Raw genomic sequence first — 20,973 nt, forward strand, 5'->3', positions numbered from 1 at the left:
AATCTGTAGTTCTGTTCTCAGCGAAATGATGGCAAAATGCAGACCAGGGGACGCCGCAGAAGAAGTGGGCCGGTGAGGAGAGGCAGCTGCAACAGTAAGTGGATGTGGGGCGCATGAGTCAGCTCCACTCCCCCACTTCAGATTGATTTTTAGGTGTGCGCCTCGCTCCAAAACTAGGGCTTATTTTTGGGGTAGAGCTTATATTAGGCCCACCTCAAAAATCAAGCTAAGGCTTATTTTCGGGGTAGGTCTTACTTTCGGGGAAACACAGTAGAAACTATAATCAAGTCTCTTCCGCATCCAAACAAAATGACTGGGAAAGTCAGGAAAATAAAAAAGCCAAGTTTCACAATCAGATCAGCTTTATGAAGGCCATTAAATAAGAAGTGAATGCATATCTGACCCTCACCCTGTAAATATCCATTATAGATGTTCAATCAAAGCAGGCAGTTACATTTTTATGCATAAGGAGCTTGGCCACAAAGCATTCTCTAAAGGTGAGTGTCTCTACTTTAAAAATTATTTCAACGTGCATATACCAGAACTAGGCATTTGAACAATCTCTTTTTCTTTTAAGATAATATGATGAAACACTCGGACGACAGAAGGCTATTTTCTACATTATTTCTCATATGACTAAATGTGAAAAGTATGAATGAGGAAAGGCTAAACTGCTCAGCAACTGTTAGATTTTGATCCAATCAGATGTACTCTATGTTAATCCTGGTATTAACATTGCACGGCAGAGCACACACAGAAATGTTTCCAGAAACAGCAGTGCTCTCAAGAGCTTATCAACATTTTCAGCAACTCATCTTCAAATTTAAAAAGAAAAGTAATGCAAATGGATGCAATTTAAGTAATTCAGGAAGATTCTACACTGAAAAATAAGTAGCATTGTAGGATGAAGATATTCATTTTAAGCAAATCTATGTTGTCTGATTTATGTACTAAAAACCACATTCAGAAGGGGGAAATCTTCAGCACACAATCTGGGAAACAGAGATACTGAACCATCAATTTTTTTTCTATTTTATGTGAACTTATTACTCCAGAGGCAATATTTTAGGGCACAGCACAGTGCAGCTATTCCTACATTATGTCTTTAACCAATCATCTAAGACAAGAAAGAAGAGTGCACTCAAGAACATTCTATGAATTGAATTCTTATCATATAATAAGAACCTTTATGCCTTATTATGGAAGTATACATTCTCTGCAGTATATTCATTTTAGAGTCATACCAAGAAATATTTTAAGTTACTGATCTCAGGGCTGCAATATTTGGAGGCTGGAGGCCACAATTCAGTTGTTCATGCTTCTTAAGGGCTACATACATTCATGCTTTGGGAAATAAACCCCTCCCATCCTGACCCTAATGTTACTTTCATTGAAATAACATCACTGGAAATAACTGCCGCATTCTGGGGATGGGCTAGTGGGAGGATGAAGAGGTGGGGTCCTGGGAAGCTCATTGTTGTCTTATACCATACCAACTGAAGTATGACAAGAGATACTGGCAAATAAATTAGACATAATAACTTACTTTCGCCACCATGACAGAGGATTTTCTAGCTGTTTCTCAGCAGGTCCAATTGAGGCAATGAAGGCAAAAGGCCAAGCCAGCAACATCATAAACGCAGCAAAAAACAGCCGGATGGGGAACAGAGTCAAGGTCATGAAGACAATCTGCAAAATTAAAAGGATTCATTTCAAAGGATTTGGTTTGGACACAAGCCAAATAATATCTGAATGATGAGCACATAAAACAATTAACAACCCTTTCTTTCTCTCTCTCTGGTATACAAATGCAGTAACAGGTAATGTTAAAGCTGCCTTAATTTGTGGTTCCAAAACTTCATTTTGTACAGATGGGAAAACTTCAAAGTGACTAAAGGGGGCAAAAAAAAATTTGTAATTCTAGAAAAATCCCCAATGATTGTTCAATAAAATCCTGTCATATTCTTATATATAAAACTTAATTAGCATGGAAGAGCATTTATAATTAAACACCGAGTTGGAATATATAGTTAGATGTTTTCTATATTTTATTTGTTTAAAATATAAATTTTGTCATAGCATTTTAAAGTAAAATTAGTTGCAGAAATTGACTAATAAAGATACGCAACAGTACTTTTGCATATACTATATAACTTTCACAGCAGAGGCAGCCATAACTGTTTAATCTAGGGCCAAACTACATAATCCATGAATTGTCTGTGACTCCCTAGGATATGTGAAATAAGTAAGTTCTAGACTAGAGGTAGATATTAGTTTAAATATGAATACTCTAATTGATTTCTTATATTACAGAAAATATTGTAATCATTTTCACCATACAGCTTAATAGATATATAAGGTTACAAATAATAATATAGCACTTTGAAGTAAGTCTGAGTGACAGATAGAAAAACATAAAAATACAATCACATTAAAACGTATCAAGAATCTTCATTTTGAGGCATCAATGATGTCTAATATATACTGTATGGAGAGCTACCTTTAAACTATTCATATTCTACCTAAATTGTAGCATTTAATGCTATTATATAAGTTCTTATGATTTCTGAGCCAAATCAAAGCCTTCTGGATTGCTCAAAAAGATTCTACTCAAAGCTGGAACTAGAAGACAAGAGATATCAAAACTATTTTCAAATCCCCATGAAAAGAAAATTTGCTTGAAACTGACAGTATTAGCTCAAACAAAAAGGTGTAGGTTTTTGATAAAGAAACATTTTACTCCTAAGAATTTCATTTACCCTTTTTTATTTTTCCATAACCAACATTTTCTTATTTATTTCTTATTTTAGTTATTAATCATAAGAATTTTCTGCTGGATGAAAAAATGGTTGGTGGGGCATTTTTATATTTAATATTCTCTTTTAAATGGCATTTAGATATTGTTTATCTCTGTATGTCTGCTGATGGCCAGTTTGTCTGAGTGCCAGGTTTTCAGGAATTATTGGACTTGCTTAGTCTAGGATACTCATAGTTTCCCAGTTGAAACTAGGGTTAAGTCTGTCCATGTGTTGTGAAATTATGGCGTTTTCATCATGTCTTCTGACTGCTAGTTGGTGTTAATGGATATGTTCTGCCAGTTTTCTGCCTGTTTGTCCTACATAGTGGCTGTTACAGGCCTTTCACTGTATGCTGTAGAGCAGTGGTTCTCAACCTTTTTATACGGCGACCCTGGACATAAGCAGGCAGTGTGCATGCGCGGCGGCGCCCCCTGCATGGCATGCATGCGCGGCACGCATGCACGGGGCCCCCATGCACCGCCCCCTGCACAGTGCGCATGCGTGGTGCCACCCCATGCGCGGCACCCATGCGCGGCGACGCCCCCATGTGCTGCCCCCTGCGCAACGCGCATGTGCGGCAGCGCCCCCTGCGCCGGCTGACAAAAAAAATGGCGGATCGCGTTGTTTGGCAATCCCCGTGAAATGGTCGTTCGACCCCAAATGGGGTCGCGACCCACAGGTTGAGAACCGCTGCTGTAGAGGATGTCTGTTTTTTCTTCAGGGGCTGCTGGGTCTTTTGGTGTACTTATGATGTTTTGGAGGGCTTTAATTGATTTGTGTAGCTGATGATGCCATGTGGCTCTAATGATGGTTTCTGAAATATGTTTTATGTATGGCAGTGTTATGCATTTCACAGCTTGTGTTCGTTGTACTATATTGTGTGGGTATCCATTTTTTTGGGAAGATGTTGTATAGATCAGAGGTCCCCAACCTTTTGGGTACCAGGGACCAGTTCCATGGAGAGAGGTTTTTCCATAGTCTGGAGGGTGCATGGTTTTGTGTGCTGCCTGCATCCTGCGGATGGGGCTTTGCTTGTTGGTGCGGACCGGTTGCTGGCATGCTGCAGCCCGGTACTGGTCCACAGACTGGGGGTTGGGGACCCCTGGTATAGATGATCAGTTTCCTTTTTCTGATGTTCTGCAATATTTTCATAAAGCCTTAAAAACATATGGGGTTGAGAGGTTAATAAACCTGTGAAATGCAAGTATTATAGTGACTGTTGTCCTCAATTGCCAATTATTATGAAAAACTTTTATTGGGCTTTAATTTCTATGTTAGGTCTCCCAAGTCACTGTTGTGAAATGGAAGCCATATACCTTGTTTGAACAAATACATAAATAAATAACAAATATATTGTGTCCCAGATTTTCAGTTTAAGAGGCATATGCAAATTTGATCACTTTTATCAATTTAGTTTAAAAAAGCATTTCTTGAATCATCTTATATTTCAAGCAGAAATTCATATCACAGATAATTTGATAAACATGTCACCTTACTACTTGTAGACGGATTTCTAGAGATTAATATCATTTGTTGCTAATCCAAAGTAACTTTAAAAGCAAATAGTGATGTTAGCATGTAACTATTAGCTAAAACTACCAGACAGCACTGAAGATATTGGATATTTTTTGCTATATTTTTGTTAACTAAAACTATTAAAAAGTACCGTAAGCATATTTGTGATCATTAGCTTGAAGTTATGTTTACAGCATGTCTTTTAGAATGGAATAGTATAGCCTGTTGATATAATTTTTAGACTATAAGAAGTTTGTGTTCCAATAGATTCTGCAACAGCTTAAGCATTGCAAACAGCTTAAGCATTGCATACTAATTTCCTGTTTTGCTTGCTTGAGTTATGAGGACAAAATCTTGCAATAGAAGGGATAACCATGAGAACACAAGCATAGCTGAGAAATGATATGCTGTCCTGAAGGTTTTCTGTCCTGCTATCTTTTTATAGAAAGTTAAAATTAAAACTGAATGTTTAATTTCAAGACTGAAAAAATGAGTGAAGGTAGCAGGGGAAAAAATTTATGAAAAACGGAGATGAGATTATAATGGATACATTTCAGCTTTGACATCATCTACACCTTTCATAAGGTTCAACGATGTCCACAACTCAAAGAAGATGGTTGCCATTATACCCTATTGTTTTCTCTAGATAACAATTTTATCCTCTTATAAAGCCAGCCCATGAATTAGAAGAGTTCAAAAGGATTTCGGGATGGCGTGCATGTGTTTTGATTAAAATCAAGGGGTGCCAGAAGAATTGTGAATTTCATTGTTGCACCCTCATTGGCAAACAGCTCAGCCATTTTTCTTCAAATAGCAGGTCTTTGCCAATCAAACAAAATTCACATACTAATCCTCTGAACCGGGGTTCTTCCACAGTTAGGCAGCAGAGACTGTTGCTGGCAGCTTTCAACATAGTAAAAAGGAAGACCATGGATATGGTCTTTTGCCATGACATGGATATAAAATTCTCACATTTAGTCTGGATTCTGTTTAATAACACAGACACTTTATGGGCTTTTTGCCGTTTGGCTGGTTCCTGTTGAGGGAAAACAAATTCTTTTCACATCAGCAGAGCTCTTAGATATCATAATCACTATGCTATTCTAGAATGGTAAGACACCAGCAGATGCTAAGTAGTAACTGGTGAGAATAATTCTTATTCACTGTTTAGTAAACAAAGCACTACCTACATTTTAACCTTGAGTTCATAAGCAGCAGAGCCTCAAATTGAAAGTTTATTTATAACTCTATTAGATTTTCAGTGAGATCAGGACTGGTGTTACCTAATAAACAGGTATTTTATATTCTGTCATTGATTAATCTATAAAGTTTGTAGAAACAATTCAAATAATTATGGACTGTCTTTGATGGTAAAGACCCTAGAGACAGCCAGTTTGGTGTAGTGATTAGGGCATCAGGCTAGAACCAGGGAACTGTGAGTTCTAGTCCTGCTTTGGACACAAAGCCAGCTAAATGACCTTGGGTCAGTCACTTTCTCTTAGCCCTAGGAAAGAGGGAATGGCAAACCACTTCAGAAAAACCCCGAGAAGAAAGCTGCAAGGACATGTTCACACAGTCCCCAAGAATTAGACACAAGTGAATGGAAGAAAAAAAAAGTCCCTAGATCAGTGGTTCTCAATCTTTTTAATGCCGTGACCCCCCAACCGGTCGTAAGTCGAGGACTACTCAACCAGTCGTAAGTCGAGGACTACTCAACTGGTGTAGCACGTTTACAGAATGGGACTTTTGGCAAGCTCAGCAGGGCAGAGACACCCTGGACAATTCCTATTGGCTTTTGAAAGCCAATAGAATTAGACTCTATTCAAGAGAGTCTATTCTATTGGCTTTCAAAAGCCAATAGAATAAAAGGGGAAAAAATGGTGGACTGCGTTGTTTGGCGACCCCCGTGAAATGGTTGTTCGACCCCAAATGGGGTCCCGACTCACAGGTTGAGAACCACTGCCCTAGATCATATACCAAAGAAAACAAATAGTATGATAGAATATTACCGATGGACTATCTTGCAAATAGAATTATTGCATGCAAATTGTACTAAGACTCATTGGATAGCTCTTGAGGGGACAGAAGGATTTCCGGGCAAAAGAAATAGCAGTTAAAGTTGAACATAAACTTGAAATAATTCCTCACAAATTATTACTGTACTGGAAAAAGAAAGACATGATTACAGGTACAAATGAAAACTGAACTAGCCACAGCAAAAAAAAAAGTGAATATTTTTACTGCATTTTAAAAAAGAATACATATAAGGAGACTTTATACCTAAAATAAGTTGATGAAAAAATAAAAATAAAGTTGTATTCCAGTCACGCTGAACTCCTGTGACTTCATAGATACAGGCATTTAGTTATCTCTGCAACAATATGGAAGTGATTTTTCATTGCCTTTTTTATTTTAATTTTGGAATAATAATTGTTGTCTAATGTATTAGACAATTGTGTTCAGTTTCTCTGAATATGTATATAATTGTTTAGAATAGTAAGATGTACCTTATTCTACTTGGCTCAGAGTTTTGCTCAAGAATCTTAATAAATCTTAATAAATGGCAGGTGTTATGCTTTCCACCACACAACTTTATCTCTGCCTCAAGTTGTTTCACTAAACTTTAATAGCATGTTAAATATAAACAAACATTCAAAGGAACTAAAATTAAGGATTTGGTTCAATTCAGCATAAATATGACAATTTTCCAATGAAATTAATGGAATTTAAGGCAATCTAATTGGTGCATTTTCAGGGTTATATTAAGCACTTCTCTTGTCTCTGGTGAGGACTCATCTGTTAGAAACCACAGATGAGAAATATGCTATTTAGATCTTGATGATAGGATGACTATGAAGCAATGTGATTCAACAAAGACTTTTTTTTATCTATGTAGTGGAAGTTAAATTTGAATCATCTGAAATATTTTCATTCCATAAATACCAACTCTATATCTAAATTAGCAGATAAGCAACACAATCTGAAAATTACTCATACCTATATTCCCCTTTGCCTTTTCTTCTCCCAGAAAAGCAGTATCCACCTTCCCCCCTTTATCTTGTATTTGATCTCTCATTTATATTAACAGTTATATTATATGAAAACAGCTGAGTGAGCCAGCAGAAAAGATGCAATATAGATGCAAGGCAAGCAGTTTTGTAGCTGGTCAATCCCATGAGATGATTAGTTTCCTAGATTCAAGAAAAAATAGCTACAAAAACCAATTAGAAAAATTCTATGTTATGTTGTTAATCTTTATGGAACATATAGAATTCTAGGATTTTTTCATGCAAATTATAACTTTTGTCCTGCCTTTATAATATGGTAACATAATAATTCAAGGTGACAAATATACCTAATATTCCTGCCTATTTTCCACATAACATTCCTATGAGGTGGGTTGGGCTGAGACTGAGTGATTGGCCCCAAATCATCAAGCAATGTTCAAGGAGTAGGCTAAAACTCACATCTACTGCTTTCTAAGCCAGCTAGTTCTCTTAAAACTCTTACATGCCTAAAAATCTAATTTTTGTTCTTAATTAGGAAAAAATATTTTTGTAGTAAAAAAAGTAACAGGAATTGAGAAGAGAATCTGCTACTCAGAAAAGAAACATATTAATACATTTAGTTTACTTTTAATCACAGAAGCATATAACTTAAAAATAAATGTTTCTAAATAGTTACATAAAATAAACATTGATAGGTTTAGATGCATATTAACACATTTTAGTACTATTATCAACCAATTCATAATTATTCAGGAACTACATGAAACTGAAATGGGAAAATGAATTTAATTCATGCTTTTTAGTTTCATTTGTTATTTGATATACAAACAATAAAAACAGGATTTTTTTAAAAAAAAAACACTCAAACATACATGATGTTAAGTGCTTACTAAATCCACTATTTTATTGAATATCACTTATGCAAAGATCAGAAGGTGAGATTCCCTATAGCCCTCAAACAATCCCCCAACTCTCAAAGTTTTAGGTTGCAAAAAGAATAGGGACAAAAAATCTCCTTCCCCTACATAGATTTTTCTTAAATATCACACCAAGGTTCATAATGTCGTTTGTTTGATTTTTGGATCTGATTTAATGTGTTGTTTGAACCCAAATAGGGATTGGTTAACAGCTTTGACTGATTTGTAAAGCCAACTAATCGCTTATTCAGTATGGAATGATTAAGCAAAAATTTAATTCACTGTACAATGTAACTATCAATCCTGGTTTATTTCTAGCCAGATGTGAAAGGGGAGGAAGCAAATTAATTTAAACCTTTGCATGGTCTGCTTAAACTAACACTGGTAACATCAAAACATAACTTAGTTTAAGGAACATATTGGATTTGTTAATTAATATAGGAAATATAACAACATTCTGTGAATAGGTCAGGAACAAAACTCTGTTTACTGCTCATTTTTAGATGATGCTGTTCCCTATATAGTATTCCCAAGCATTCCACTATATTGACTTGATATTATACACTTTTCATTTTTTTATGTTGAGACTTAACCTGATGTTTCACTTTCTCTATGCCTTAGCACAAATGGGAAAAGCTGCTGGCAAAGAAAGGTGAATCAATGACTAATTATCATTGATGACTGGGATTAGACAGGTCTGAATGGACATATTTTTAATTTCATGCATAATTCTGGAACTAGAAAAGAGGACATAATAAGCACATTTTTCTAGTGTTTATACTTTGATTTTTTTTAATAATTCAATTTTATAAATCACAGAGCAAAGATTCAAGGAAATCATGAACAGTTTTAGTTATCTTAATGAATATTTAAGGAAACGAAAAAATAGTTAAGCTAGCCTGTTCCTTCATATTAAGCAAAATGAATGAGCATATCTGTCCCTCAAAATGAAAAGTATGTATGTATGTATGTATGTATGTATGTATGTATGTGTATATGTATGTATGTATGTATGTATGTATGTATGTATGTATATATAGGTCTTTGGTTGTTCGGGTTTTCTCCCGCGTAAAATTGGAAGTGTCTTGGCGACGTTTCGACGAAGTCACATTCGTCATCTTCAGGCTGGTGTTTTCAGCTTTCTTGCTTTGAGCAGCAAATGTGTGGTCTTAGCTGTTTCTTCTTTTAACTGCCATTTGGGTATGAACTGATTGGGTGGGAGCTGGCTGTGTGGCTGATTGTGCGGTGTGTTCTTGATGTTAGTGGTCTTGCCTGTGCTCTGATTGGCTGGGGAATGTCTGTTTAGGGTTTGTGCTCAGGTTTATCTGAGTGCAGGGGTTTAAAGATTTTGGGTTATGGAGCCGTTTGTCATAAGGGCAGGTTTCCAAATGGCTGGTAGGCGGGAGGTATCATCTCGCTTGTTCATGCTGTGTGGGCGTTTTTCTATCTCGATGGCTTCTCTGATTATTCTGTTATTAAAATGTTCACGTTTGGCAATGGTTCTGGTATTTTTAAAGTCAATTTCGTGTCCTGTGGCTTTAAGGTGTTGGACCAGGGAAGATGTTGGTTCCTCTTTTTTGACTGAGTTCTTATGTTCTTCAATGCGTGTACTTATTCTTCTGTTGGTTTGTCCGATGTATGTGGAGTGACAAGTGGTGCATGGGATTTCGTATACTCCTTGATTTTCTAATTCAATTTTATCTTTGGGGTTTCTAAGGATGGTAGATATTTTTCTGTTTGTGCAGAATGCTGTTTTGATGTTGTGTTGATGGAGGATCTTACTGATTCTGTCTGTGGTGCCTTTTATGTATGGGAGGAGGCTTTGCCGTTTTCTTGTTCTTTGTCTTGGATTTTAGTGGGGGTTTCTTTTTGGATTAGGTTTGTAATCTTATTTCTATGGAATCCATTGGATGTTAGTATATTGGTGAGAGTGTGTAGTTCGGATTTTTTTTTTTACACCTCTCACCAATATACTACATCCATGGATTCATAGAAATAAGTGACAACCTAATTCCAATGTGACAGACGCCGCCGACTACTCACCCCTTGAGGAACACCTAAAGCAGCACTGGACGATCGCTGGACCAGCAGTGGTGATCGCTAGTAGATAACCTGACCAGGAGCACAGGAAATTGCCAAAGAATGGTGACATTTTAATAACAGAATAATCAGAGAAGCCATCGAGATAGAAAAACGCCCACACAGCATGAACAAGTGAGATTATACCTCCCGCCTACCAGCCATTTGGAAACCCGCCCTTATTGACAAACGACTCCATAACCCCAAAATCTTAAACCCCTCTGCAACTCAGACTAACCTGAGCACAACCAAACGAACACTCCCCCAGCCAATCAGAGCACAGCCAAGCCCCTAACCATTCAGAACACACCTCCACCCAATCAGAAATGTATCTTTTGCAAGGGAAGCCAAAATGTAGAAGTGAGTTAAACAAAAGTAGTACAGTACTGTTATCAATTTACAAGGAGTTTTATATAGTCTTTTTACAATGTGGCCACTACAAACACCGCTCTGTTTGTGACATAGCACTAGGTATCAATGCAAATTACTTCTATGATTTCCAGACCACATAACTATTGTACAGACAAAATGACTTCCTCATCATGTTCTTGCACACAGAATATTACCAGAATATTGGTGCCACTACTATAAAAAAGATAAGTGGATCAGCTTTATCAATAGCAGAATTCTATGATGATGCTACCTACATGAAATATTGTAACTACTCTTGGGTTCTCTGTACATATTCTGAATATCCTGTATTGTTACTGTTAAAAGAATGTCACAAAAGAACACACATTAGGCCACAATTTGTTTAATCCACTATTTCCAAAATCAATTAATTTTCAGACATATTAAAAACCCCAGAGAAGTTCTGATGCAAGGTCCTCAATCAAATGTGAGGTATATATCTTATTTCATGTTCCTATCCTTGGAATTACAATGTAGCTGAAGGTAAACTGGCGTTAAAATGGCCTCTACAATAATTTAGATATTAGGACATTAAGCTAAGGTTTCTTTGCAACTAAACTTTTAAATGTTTTTAAGATTTTAAGCAAATGTATAGTTTAGTTGTACTGAAAATCACTGCTGTACTTCTAATTAATCTTGATTAACCACTAGGTTTGATTAAGCTTGAATTTCAGCAAACCTCAATCATATTCAGCTGCCACAGTCAGTTTGCCATCACCCTCTGGTGAATATAGTAAGCCAAACTTTCTCATTTTGGGCTCCATAGATATGGAGATTAAAATTGTATTTATTCTCAGGAGAACTTTAAAACATAAATATTAGTAAGTGAAGGATGGTTCTCTTATTCTCTCAAATAAAGCAATTTCTTTGTAAAGATGGTAGGGCAATGACCTCAAAGCAGAGTTCAATTCTTTCTCCCTCTAATAAAACAACAAATCCTACATATCAAGAGAGCTTCTGTTCCAAGTCCCTTTTCTCTTCTTTTGACTTCTGCAGCACATAATTGGTAGGTACGCATGAAAAGATGAGGCTGTTTTGAGTACATACCAAGAAGTATCTGTCAGTATTCTATATCTGAGATTGGCTGATTTTCCTAGAACCAATTAAGATATATGTACTGTATTTGTTTCTCAAAAATGCAATCACAGCCAACTGGTTTACTTGGGAGTGATAGTTTTGGTCTTTCATGCCTGCTAGACCCCCAAAAATAGTACCATCAAGAAGTTATGTCATCTGATTTTGGGAGTTAAAATCACATGGGTGTAGGAACTGAATTGGATACAATGCTCTGGGAGACTCCAGCTTAAAAAGGTAATAATAAATTGGAATACTGAGGACAGTTGAATAATCCTACTGAATGCGAATTTTTGGCAGGTATTGATAATTGTTTCTATCCATAATTATTATTAAGACAGCAATCTGAAGTAGCAACAACTTTATGGATCAAGATCTTGCAACTCGACTACTGTAGTTTTGCTTTCAACCAAACAAGGGACTACAAATAGTGCTAAAAAGCATGGGTGTTCAAAGAGGTAGTTTGCAAGGCTCCACCTCTCAATGCTTTGTGTCAGGATTCTGAAATGCCACAAAAACATACCAATAACTATGATGGACTGGGAAAAAAACTTCCAAAAAGAAAAGAAAAAAGGGGGGAGGGCACAGGGAAAGAGGGAGCTCCAAACAGCAACAACTTCTTGATATTACTATTTTTTGGGTCTGGCAGGCAGGAGAAGACCAAAAATATTAAGCCCCAAGTATACCAATTGGCTGTGATTTGCATTTTTGAGAAACAAAAAATATAGCGTGGGTTTTTTTTTTTTTTTTAAGAAAACCTTCTGAAGTTACTTATTTTAATAATTTGGCTCCATCTACTGTGGCCTTCAGCTTCCTTTGTTAGGATAATCAAGCAACTTAATACCCGCCTCTTCCCACATGTAGCTGCTGCCCTTCCTCCCCTACACTAACCTCAAGGGACACTTAGAGCAACAGCCCCAGCGCATAGCTACAGCTCTAGAAGGAAGGGTTCTAATGCCTGCGTTGGTGCTTACGAGGCTAACAAAGAGTACCGTTTCTTTCTAACAGGCAGAGCTTACCCACGCTGTTTCGCTTTCTCGCTCTCAACACGCTTACCTCTGTTAATACAGCCCCGAGAGGTTTTGTGGAGGTCTCAGGCTCAGACAGTAGCAAGCAACTGCTGCTTCGCGGGGGCGCGCACACACGCATACTTGTTTGGAGACCTAGGGAGTGGGGGGGGGGAGGCACCATTACGTATTTGGGGCGGTGAAGTAGCTTTCCTTTGCTTTTTTTTCCTGACGCTGGCCTGCTTACACGCATGCATGTGTACGCGCGTACACGCGTACCCACATACACACCCACCTTTGCTTTCTGGAGGGCGCTGAAGTGCAGCTGGTGCACGAAGGGACTCCGCATCGGCGGAGGGGGCGGCCCGCGTCTTTCTCCGCTGCCTTCCTCCCCATCGCCGTTGCCTCCGCTCCGGGTGCAGCATCCCCGGCCTTTCAGCCGCATTGTGCGATGCGAAAGAGGAAGGGGGGGGGAAATCGAGGGGCGAGAGCGCGAAGAAAGAAAATGGGCGCAGAAAAAAGAAAAAAAAGAGGAGGGGGTAAAGGGAGGAAAATGTACTTCCGATGAAGGAAAAGGAAGAGTAAATGTCGGGGTTGCGATGAATAAACTAGGCCAACCGGGGCTGCCGTCGACAACGTAGTTAGCGGAGGTGGTGGTGGCGGCGGCGGCGGAGGAGGAGGAGAAGATCTGGTCAGATACCCACCGTGGGCTCTCCCTGAACCGGCAGGGAGTGAAAGAGGATGCGCGGCTCTGTCAGACGCCGCTTACCAGGCTTCGGCTTCAGCCCCGCCCTCAAGAAGGTGCATGCGCAATAGGCGCAGTGATGGGGAAGGAAAGCGCGACAGTCGCTTGGCGGTTTTAGGACAAGGGGCGGGAAAAGTAGGAGCAAAAAGAAGGGAGCCGGCTTTGTCCGGAGGAAAGAGTTGGTCGGCAGGCGCGCGGTCTTCATTTAAAAGGAAGTGATTTATTGATAATCCTCTTCCCATCCTTTGGACACACCTGCTTCCAATCTCTTCCAAGCAGAGCTTTAAGCAAACCTAGTTAGGGGACCTTCCAATTATTCAGTGATTTTTTTTTTTAAAAAAAATCATTAATCCTTTTGAAAAACAAGCCATACACGTTGATGTATTCGTGCATAAGATTTCTCCCAGACAAAGTTGGATTTTCATTTACAAAAGTGGAATCACATGGAATGAGGGTAGGAATTTACATTGGTAGAGCAAGCATAGATTCTGTAATGATTGGTTAAAGCCAACGGTAGTTATTTAGGTCTAAAATTCCTGGAATTAAGTCTCATAATACTGAATGTTCTTCCAAATAAATGTGCAGGAACGTTACTAACATTACCACAAATACATCTTGAATTAAGTACTGTTGTAAAACATCTTTTATAAAATACACAATTGTATTAAATTATGAATGGCAGTGGGGATAAGAAGTATTGCTTAACTCAGTTTTCTAAGTGAATTGGAGACAAAAAGCAAGATGACTTCTCAGCAATAGTGAGCAAAAATATTCATTAGTGCATGATATTCAGTAGTGGTATTAATTGATTTCAAAAGTGTACATAGCCAAACAATTCTGTTTTATGTAATAAAATAGATTGTTGCCCATAAATTGTAGACAAAGTTATTTGCACATGGGTACTAGTCCACAGATTATCAATCTGCCTGAATATAGAATACAACTTCAGGCTTACTTTCTATCAAAATGAAATAAAAATACTACCTGAAAGACTTAGTAGTCTTCTTTTTTGACCTTAGATTAAGAGACATCAAAAGTGATTGAAAATTGAATTGTTCCTTGAAATAAGAAAAGGATAGTAACTGTTTCAAATGAACTGTTTTGCAGAGCTAGATCTCTCAGGAAAGGCAACTTTGTTTATGTATCTGAATTCTACCGTGTCTTTTTATATTGACAAGCACAGCTCTTACCTCTACTATGAGTTTCTATTCTGTTACAGTTCATTGATTAACTACAATAAAGACAATGAAGTATGTAAATGCTAGGGTACTTCCTCAGAGTGGGACTTGCTGATGTCAGCAAGGATATTTCATAATCTGCTTTTATAATCCATAGTTCAATTTTTGCAGCTTGTTTCAGGAGGCATTATTCTATGGTTGGTGCCCCTTTACAATAAATGTTGACAATGATTGTTGTTAATTTTATGAACAATCCTAAGACTGTTTAGTAAATTAACTATATGCTACTGGGTATTGACTCTTACGATAAGGATAACTTTGCTCACTGTCTTGAGGGGTTTTAGATTGGTTTTATTGTTCAGCAGCTTTTCTTTGGAGCCTGAAGGAGCCCTTAAAGTATTTTTCAGGCCTCAGGGAATCCCTGCATGTTCAGACTGAAATACAGGCCAGAAGGTACAAAATAATTATAGTCCTGTAGTCCTGTATATTTGCATTAACAAACTAAAGAAATGTTTCCCTCCCCTCCCCACTGCTTTATGAGTGGCTCCTGCTGCTGCTCAGGTCAGACCAGATTCAGATCTCCTGTGCCTGGCCTGAGACAGAGTGCCCACCCTGGGCCATCTGGCCTGAAGAAAGGCAGGTATATGCCTGCTGCCACTGGTACCCAGGCTAGTCCTAGATCTCCTGTGCTTGTCTTAAGACAGAGCCCCCACCACCACCATCACTGTGACTGCAGAAAAGCAGCCCTGCATCCTTAGAAAGGCAGGTGTGTGCCTGCAGAAAGGCAGGTATGTGCCTGTTGCTGCTGGTGCCCAGCCCAGCCCTAGATTAGTGCCTGCCCTTAGAGAGAGCCCCTCCCTCTGGGCCTCTGCAGTTACAGAAAGGCGGGCCACACCCTCAAGGAGAGCCCTAGCACAGAGACCTGGTAGCATCTCTCTCATGTGTGCTCTGTACCGTCTACTGCTCCTTCTTTCCTAACTCCTCTTCTACATCTTGGTTTTCTTAGCATCCTTTCAGGTGCCAGACACTAGGTACACATTGTTAAAAGGAGGACTTGGGTTAAGGAGAGAACTTGTTTCCAACAGCAAGGCAACAGGAGTTAGCATATCAGAAATCTTTATTATGGTCATAGACCAGCATTAAAAAAATAAAATACAATTTTAAAAGCTAAAAAATGCAAAAGCAAGAAAAAAAGCAGTTACTTGCAGATAAGAACTCAGCTAGGCAAATGTGAATTCCAAGTCAAGCCATCCAAAGTCAAGCTGAAGATTTACAATGCCAAGTCAAGGGAAGGACAAAGGCTTAGTTAATTAAGTCAGAGTAGTAAATAACTAGATTCTAGGCAGAGTCATAGAACATGAACCTAAATGCTCAAGTTGCTTCCTGCAAGGGAAACCCAGTTCTGTGAGACTTGAATCCTCTACCTGCCTAGCTTGCACAGCAGTTGTCAATCTTTGCTGGTGAGCCTTGCTGCTTGCTTGTAAGTTGCACACTTTGGCAAGGAGGAATTGCTGGGCGGGGGCCAAGTGAGTGCCTGAAGCAGCCTGTGTTGCAGCTGAGCTGATTCTGACAGCTTGACATTCTCCCTTGCTCCTCATTCCTCACCTCACCCTTTGCTCATCACCCTGCTTGTGCGCAAACCACAATCTTGCCCAGGATCCAAATATGCTCCAGTGGAGGCTAGAAGGTTTTTGTTTTGTCTCTTTTTTAAAAAAATAAATCATGATTTCCCAGGGAATCCCTAGCGCTCCAGTCGAGAATCTCTTTTGCAGAGAAGGACAGAGGAGACTTTGGAAAAGGCATGCATTGGTTAGCAAAACATGATTTAATTCCATGACGGGAACAGACATTAGAATTAAACTTAAACTAGATCTGCCTTAGCTATCTTTTCAGCAAGTATCAGGGGATCAGTGCCAGGCTTTTAAGACTGATATTATTATCCTTTCATGGTAGGCCATGTTAGGAAACTAACTCCATTAAAAAATATTGGAAATCTATTTTAGTAATATAAGGTATGGGAACTATCTTGAAGTTTTATGTTTCTAACATGATTTCTTTTCCTGGGCTTAAAAAATGTTTTGCTAACTGTTAACATTTCTTTTCCAAGTCCATATTTATGATTTTCTACAGATCTATACAAAGTGATTTAAATTAAAGATGTATTAGTTGAGTGTAATTCTGCACCAATTTGCCACATGCAAGAATTTTTTTGTGAATGTACTGCTTGTATTTGAAGTTATCTTTGAAAATAAAACTGCAAAATTCTAAATTAAGAGAAAGATATATTTATTAGATTTATATCCTGCCTTATACAACTCAAGGTAGTATACCCAATGCTCCCTCCTCCTATTTTCCATAACAGCAACAACCCAATGAGATAGGTTGGGCTGAAAGAGAGTGACTAGCTCAAAACATTCAGCAGACTTCCATGCTGCCACCCCTTTTGACTTGCTAATTTTCTTTATGGGCAGGGAAGTGTTCATAGATCAAAGAATTGTTCTCATCTACCATTATGTGATTTCTCTGCCTATGCAGAGGGCATTGCTCTGGGGCCTTCTGTGTGTAATTTTAAACTATTTTTCAAATTATTTATTTTTCAAGGCACTGTTGTTAGGCATACTATAGCAGGGGTGTCAAACGCGCAACGTCATGTGACGTGTCACAACGTATCGTGATTTGTTTTCATTGCCGGCAATGGGGTGGGCGCGGTTTCACCATGATGCATCCAGCCCATGGGCCGGCAGTTTGACATCCCTGTACTATACTATTCTTTTACATATATAAAAATCCTGTTATTCAGAGGCTTTATAAGCAGATTGGTTAATCTGTAGTACTTCTGCAAAATAGTGTAAAGCTTTCCCTTATATCTGTTGATGGTGATGACTTTTAATGGAAACTTTAGACATAAGAGTACATGTATCTGTACATTTAGGTTTTAACTAGGGAATTTTAGTTTATCAAAGGACATAAGCAGCGCCTGATATCTGAGTCATAAGTGGCTTCTTCCCCAAAAATAAACATATTTTTGGAGATACTCATACTCTTAGATATACATATCCTACTTCAAGAACATAAAGTATCACTTATCCTGGAGAACAGAGAGTGCTAGAAATTGAAGTATTTTGCTGATACTTGATTTCCCCTCTAGAAAAGCATACAGTACTTATAAATTACAGCTCACTCAACCTAATTTACCTTCTATAAGTAGAGTAGTAAGTTGTGAAAGAAGAGCATTACATGGTTAATTTACATGCAAGAAAGAATTTCAGCAAAGGCGGTTTGCACTTCTGAAATTCCATCATCTATAGTACATTGGTTTTAAAAGACTCTTCTCTTCCATTTAGCTATTCTTACCACAGAATATTAGGGCATGTCTGAAGATGCAGATTTATCAGTAATTATTTGTCTCTGTGTCTTTATAATGCATAATACCTGTATATTAATATCAATTTAGATCCAAGAAAATCAAAAGCATTAGATTGTTAATCATCACTTAAGCTCCTTGTTTCCTACCAACTACTTTGTAATTTTAAATCTTAAATTAGTTATATGAAATAATTTCAAATTTGCTATGGAATCTGCTTTTATATTATCTAAAATTATTTTGAGGGGGGGGGGGGCTTGATGCACTCTGAATTTGGTTGTTTTCTTACTGATGTTTCATTATCCAGACTAGGTACATTGTCAGTGCTAGTGATGTTTAGTATCAGAAGCGAGCGCTGTAATTATTTTTACATTCTAACATTCAAGTATATACATAATTAGCTGTAAATAGAGCTGTGACCAATGAGATTTAGTTTGTCTTATAGGTTTAGGTTGGTAGTCAGGTGGCTTACTTGACAATGTTTAAGTGAATTAGTCCAGTTGCCAGTGTTTGCATTATACTGTACTGTAAACCAGTGGTCCCCAACCTTTGTGGCTTGGTGGTGCATCTGGGTGGGGGGGCTGCAAGAGGGGAACCAGGCTGCGCAAACAGCGGGCTGGCATTCACATGCATGCACACACAGCTTGACTATTTGACCTGTGCAGGCATGCGTGCTGACTTACCACTCCAAGTCATGCTGTGTGTGCACTGGTCCAGTTGCAAATAGGCCACGGCCCGATAGTGGGCCACAGTCCGGGAGTTGGAGACCCCTGCTGTAAACCATAAAGTTACCATACTGGTCATAGATTGACATAGATCACTTAACCTGATTATTTGAACATTATTTTAACCTATGTTTAAAATATCAGTTCCTATTGCTTTTGGATTTCCTTAATAAGCTCTGGCTTTTATTATGCTGATAAGATTATAAAATGAACCAGAGAAGAGAAAAACGCATGATTTATTTGACCAGCCTTTTAGTTCTTATTTTTCAAATGTATATTCTAGCTATGCCTGTAGGTAAACAGGTATTAAATAAATAACAATGAAACAGTAGTGAGAATTAGTTAGTATGTTAGAAAAAAGAAACCAGAATTGCAAGAGGCTTACTCCTGTTTTTATTCAAAGTGTGTTTCATTAGTAGATTTTATTCTTTAATTGCAGGTGAAAGAGATGTGCAAGCACCATTTTGAATATTATAACATAGATTCACAAGCCATTTTATCAATATTGTATTAAATGCATTAATCTTTTGCTACTAATGTTTTATTGCTAGTATTCAAATTTATGGCAAACAATTCCCTACTTTTCTTCCTTCTCTATCTCCCTGTATTGTCTTCCAGCCTTCAAATAAAAATACTATATAAGTAGTTCTTGACTTACAACAGTTCATTTAGTGCAGCGGTTCTCAACCTGTGGGTCGCAACCCCATTTGGGGTCGATCGAACATTTCACGGGGGTCGCCAAACAACGCGATCCGCCATTTTTTTCGTCAGCTGGCGCATGGGGGCGCTGCCACGCATGCGCACCGTGCAAGGGCCATGCATGGGGGCGCCACCACGCATGCGAGCCGCGCAGGGGTGGCGCCGCGCATGCGTGTCGCACAGGGGGCGCTGCCACGCATGCGTGCCACGCAGGGGGCACCGCCGCGCATGCACACCGCCTGCTTATGTCCAGGGTCGCCGTATAAAAAGAACCACTGATTTGGTGACTGTTCAAAGTTCCAATAACACTAAAAAAAAGTGACTTATGACCTTTTTCGTACTTATGACTGTTGCAGTATCCCTATGGTCACGTGATCAAAATTCAAATGCTTGGTAAATGACTCACATTTATGATAGTTGCTGTTATGTCCTGGAATCATGTGATCGCCTTGCACAACCTTCTGACAAGCAATCAGTGGGGAAGCCAGACTCATTTAAATGACATGTTACTTAACACCTGCGGTGATTCGTATAACAACTCTGACAAGGAAAAAACTCACTTAACAAGTGTCTCACTTAACAACAAAAATATTGGGCTCAGTTGTGATTGTAAATCAAGGACTACCTGTAGTTATTAGTAAGTCTAATCAGAAAATTAAATAACAAATCAAACAATATGTATGTTATGATGACTAGCAACTGTGACAAAAGCTATTGTGTAAAGCATGATATTGTTCCCTATTCTTCCTGATTCAGTGACAAATGCCATAACATGCTAAAAAAAGTATGAAATAATAATAAAATAGTTGGGGAAGAATATTAATTAACTAGAATTCATATACAATTCATATGTGTGTATATTTGCATATAGCTGTTTTATTACTGCAAGTAATAAGCATTGTTATTATAAGCAAAAATGTTTTATTCAAAAGGATGAAGAAGCACAAGATTGAATATAGATGCCATTTTGGATTTGGGCTTATGCAGCCTGCTAAATCCCAAGCCAGATTTAACAAAATATAGTTTCTGTCAGCTCTTTCAGGTAGTCTAGACAGGAAACCAGAACCATGAGTAGTAATACTACCTTAATTGTAAGGTTACAGACAGCTTTTTCTTCCTCCCCTTACTTTACTTTCCAGATAACTAGGAAGGGTCCCTTCACATGCTTTCTTCACCCTCTGTTGTGGGCTGTTGTGGGCTTTTATGTTACCTGTGTAGCTCTTCTTCCTGTTTCCCAAGGTCATTCTCATAGCCTATTACATAACATAGTATATGCAAGCAATTAACCCATTCTACTGTTTAGCTGTTTGTAATTCATTCTTTCCAGTTTAATCTTGTCTTTAATCATCAGAATTTGGAAATGTAGCATCTGGACTGGATTAAAATCAAATAAATAATAAACTATGTAATTAGAGCATATATTCATGTAACATTGGAATGATTGATTGATTGT

The 20,973-nt window shown here is 38.2% G+C and overlaps 1 protein-coding gene across 2 annotated transcripts in view; it reads right to left on the minus strand.

The window, feature by feature from the left end:
- The window catches only part of LPCAT1 (lysophosphatidylcholine acyltransferase 1), a 48,262-nt gene extending 34,427 nt beyond the window's left edge, over positions 1-13,835 (minus strand). The window contains exons 1-3 of one of the 2 annotated variants that reach the window (XM_039329306.1): positions 13,105-13,835; positions 12,859-12,965; positions 1,547-1,689 (exon numbers count right to left, since the gene is read on the minus strand). In XM_039329306.1, the coding sequence (XP_039185240.1) occupies positions 1,547-1,689; positions 12,859-12,965; positions 13,105-13,234 (380 nt within the window). In that variant the 5' untranslated portion in view covers positions 13,235-13,835. The remainder of the gene's footprint in view (positions 1-1,546; positions 1,690-12,858; positions 12,966-13,104) is intronic. The other variant, XM_039329307.1, reaches the window with a different exon arrangement.
- Between the last annotated feature and the right edge of the window lie 7,138 nt (positions 13,836-20,973).

This window comes from Crotalus tigris, unplaced genomic scaffold (assembly GCF_016545835.1).
Source record: "Crotalus tigris isolate CLP2741 ecotype Arizona unplaced genomic scaffold, ASM1654583v1 scf7180000024391.5723578, whole genome shotgun sequence".
Taxonomy (NCBI): domain Eukaryota; kingdom Metazoa; phylum Chordata; class Lepidosauria; order Squamata; family Viperidae; genus Crotalus; species Crotalus tigris.